Below are 3,805 nucleotides of genomic sequence, written 5' to 3'. Positions count from 1 at the left end.
TTCTACGTTTCGATGCCATGATCTACACGACGTAAGTGAATAAAGTTAAAATCTTTCGCAATTGCAGTCAAACGCACGCCAATAAAAAGTCACTTACATGTCTTCGTTTGGAATCTGATGAATGTAAACGGCGAAGCGAACAGTCTGTTCGGTCGTGTCGAGTGGGGGCTGCTTTTAAGCTAGTGCCGCGTTCTACAGGACGTTAAGTGAATAAAGTTAAAATCATTCACAATTACAGTAAAACGCACGCCAATAAAAACTCACTTACACGTCGTCGTTTCGAATCTGATGATCGAAAAACGCGAAGTGAAAATGTGTCTCGGTGTCGTCTTTCCGTAGCATCGGGTGGGCGTTGCGTTTATTTCAGTTCCCGCGGCATGACGTCTCAATCCGGATTACGGGTAGTGGAATTTCCGCTTACGTAAGTTCCGGTAACATGTAATATTGTAGTAAAAATGTTAATGCATAGGTTTTTGTTCCGGGTGAAGGATATTCCTTTTCATAGAATTGCGGGCATGGGAATATTTACTGTATAAATATATATGGCTCTCACTGAAATACATTTCCAAATATTTTGCTTTTATGGCTCTCTTAGTCAAAAAGGTTCCCGACCCCTGCTCTAAATTGTCCCTAGGTGTGAGTGTGAGCGCGGATGGTTGCTCATCTCTGTGTGCCCTGCGATTGGCTGGCAACCGGTTCAGGGTGTCCCCCGCCTACTGCTCGCTAATAGTAAAAAGAGGTCAAATTAATCTAAAAACAAAAAAAAAAAAAAAAAGAGGGGTTTGTATCAAGAAAAAATTCAGAATTGAACCCAGGGGTGGGTCTAAATTGTCCCGAGTGTGAGCGTGGATCGGTGTTCCTCTCTGTGTGTCCTGCAATTGGCTGGCAACCGATTCAGGAAAAAATTCAGAGTTGAACCCAGGGGTGTCAAACTCATTTTTGTCGTGGCACACATTGTAGTTATGGTTTTCCTTGGAGGGCCGTTATTACAGTGAATTTTGTGAAGCCATATAAATGTCGAATCACCTCCACATTTTACATACACAGCGGACAACAAATTGATGGATCACTAGTTATGAAATCAGAAGTCAAGAATAATGGCTTGTTCAAACATTGTTATAATGAATTAAATATGACAATTTGAAATTTTGGTCAGCAAGCATCATGGAAGTTGATATGCTTCATTTGCTTTCGCGGACCACATAAAATGATGTGGTGGGCCATATCTGGCCCCTGGGCCTTGACTTTGATACCACTGGTGTTTCAAAGTCTACTATTATGAAAATTGAACAAAGTTAAGATAAGAGTATGATTATGATTAGGGAACACAAGGTTAATGGACTGACATTGCCCCGACGGACATGACTGGAATCGGGAGCCAGTTACTGTTGAAGCCATTAGAACCCCGACTACACAACGAACCTATTCAGGGGCAACCTATTATATTCACGGTAAAATAACCGATTCACTGCAGGGCCAAAATTCCTCACTCCGGTGATTGACCAATCAGAGCCGTTCAGGGGAAGTTAACACGAACAAGAGATTACCAGTCACGGCAAAATAACCATTGCCAACGAAAACAACAAAAGTTGAAATGACGATTATGCTTTTGACAACACTTACACACCACATTTCTGTCCCTAAACCAGAACGATCTCCTATTATTATGCATTTTAGTTTAATTTCCTTCCAATAACAAAATCAATTATCTTCAGGTATCTACATTTGATCTAGTGTCAAGGTAAATGTCTTTCTTGGAAATGATCATTTTATGCACCTACCGATTTTTTGCAGACCTTCCAACCGGATTCATCCTTCCTGTAGCTCTGCAAACATTCAGCCACCAACTTCGCTTTATGTTCGTAATCCATAGTGGTTGGAATTTACTACCGAACGTATATCAAAAATATTTGAAGCAGCTGTCCTTATTCGATTGACTAGTTACCTTTTGTCACGAGCAACCTATGTTCTCTGAAAATAAAAACGAAAAGAAACAGTACATTTCGATTTTTGGTGTACTCCAGTGAATAGGAGTGTAAACGTAAAATACGTTTATTGACCAAATTCTGCTCAGAGAATGGCAATCAGTTTGGCCAGTCCAAAATTAGCGTTAGCAACTATGAATGAAAGGTGCCATGCATTATTGACTTAGCAGGAAATTCGTAAACGTAAGGAGGTGCGAGGTGAATGAAACACGTTGCAAGCCCAGCTGTCAGCTATCAATAACTACAAAAAATAATACAGTATCCCCCAAAATAACGTTTAATCACGAATGTTCCGCGTAATACACTTGTTTAAAAAGAGGGAGGGGCGAGTCATCCGATGTGTGGAGAAATACTACTTCCGCTGAAAATTTTTCAAAACAAATTAAATGGTGGCACTTTTGCAAATACTGTACAGTACAGTGATATCTCTACTTACGAATGAAAGTTACGATATGCCTCAATGTGAAAATATTGCCTATTGTTCCCAAAAAAACTTCAAGACATGACAGGTAAAAATACATTAAATCACAGTTCCGAGGTTCCTGAATGTAACATACTTATAGCTGCCCTGCCATTGGCTACTACCGAGCATCATCCTGGCATCCTATTGGCTAAGAGGGATCTCTACCGAATGTTTCTATGTTTTTTTTTTTAAACAATCTTTATTGAACAAGTCAGGATACAATTCTCAGTAAACAGAAAACAAAACGAACACGTCATTAATACATGCACATATTACAAACATTTAAACAGAAAGGAGCCAGGGGATTTTTAAACAAAAGTTTCAAATAAGGAGCATATAGCCAGAGTCTTAACAGCTTTCTTGTTTTTGGAATCTATATTAGAACTCAGGTACTGCTTTGTTTCTGTTTCAAAAATTAAGAAAAGAGGTCTTGAATTACTCCATCTGGATTTGTGGCAGTAGCGGATGCTGGTCTGTCAAGGAGGGGAAGCTCAATTTTGGCCGACACCATAAAATGTGTCCGTTTATATAAACGCAAATTCTACTCTCCGTTTCTTTTCAAGAAAATTATCTGGAACCCTGTCATACCAACAAGGCGTCTTTTCCAGGAACGTAACTAGTGTCCTACAACTACAGCAACTACAATAAAACCGACCAGTAATAAAAGATTAATTTGTCACTTATCGTTTTCAACAAAGAGAGTGTCGCTAAGATGATTAGAAGTGTCTCCAGTTCAACTTAGAACAGAATGAGAATTGAAAGTGCTCCCACGGATGCCGACACTAAAAGATCGGTGATTGGCTGATTTCCATGTCAATCAAACTGCAACACAGGCTCAGACAGATCATCCAATCTGATGCAGAAAAACTGAGCGTCCGGTACCCACTCACTGCCATCCAATCCCAGAGACGCCGAGCGTCCGTGGGTGGTACCAGCTTGTATCCAATGACTCGTCTCCATTCAACGCATTGGGACAACCTACCCTGAACTTTCGAGACGCTCAGCGGATGCTCAGCGTCCACCGTTTAAAGCAGGGGTCCCCAACCGCCGGTCCGCGGCCCGGTACCGGTCCGCAGGGCATTTGGTACCGGGCCGCACAGAAAGAACTTGCCTTAATTTCGTTTTATTTATTTCGGAATATGAAAGCTGTTTTATTTTGAAAAATTACCGGATTCTCCATTACATCCGTCTGTGTCACGCTTGACTCACGTCAAGCTACACTTCTCGGTCACGTGACCGACGACATTCAAAAACAAAACGCTGAAGCCCGCAAAATGAGTAAAAGAGCTGCTTGGAGATCGCAAATGACGGCCGCCTTAAAAGTATGTTCGAAACTACTGGATCAAAGTTATGGCTG

General features: G+C 41.1%; 1 protein-coding gene across 1 annotated transcript in view; it reads right to left on the bottom strand.

Annotated features, from left to right (window-relative positions):
• The window catches only part of stard5 (StAR related lipid transfer domain containing 5), a 12,532-nt gene extending 10,213 nt beyond the window's left edge, over nucleotides 1–2,319 (bottom strand). Inside the window, exon 1 of the mRNA XM_019874042.1 lies at nucleotides 1,782–2,319. Within this exon, the coding sequence (XP_019729601.1) occupies nucleotides 1,782–1,871 (90 nt within the window). The 5' untranslated portion in view covers nucleotides 1,872–2,319. The remainder of the gene's footprint in view (nucleotides 1–1,781) is intronic.
• Between the last annotated feature and the right edge of the window lie 1,486 nt (nucleotides 2,320–3,805).

The sequence above is a fragment of the Hippocampus comes genome, unplaced genomic scaffold (assembly GCF_001891065.2).
Source record: "Hippocampus comes isolate QL1 unplaced genomic scaffold, H_comes_QL1_v1.1 scaffold499, whole genome shotgun sequence".
Taxonomy (NCBI): domain Eukaryota; kingdom Metazoa; phylum Chordata; class Actinopteri; order Syngnathiformes; family Syngnathidae; genus Hippocampus; species Hippocampus comes.
This window is presented reverse-complemented; position numbering and strand designations above follow the sequence as displayed.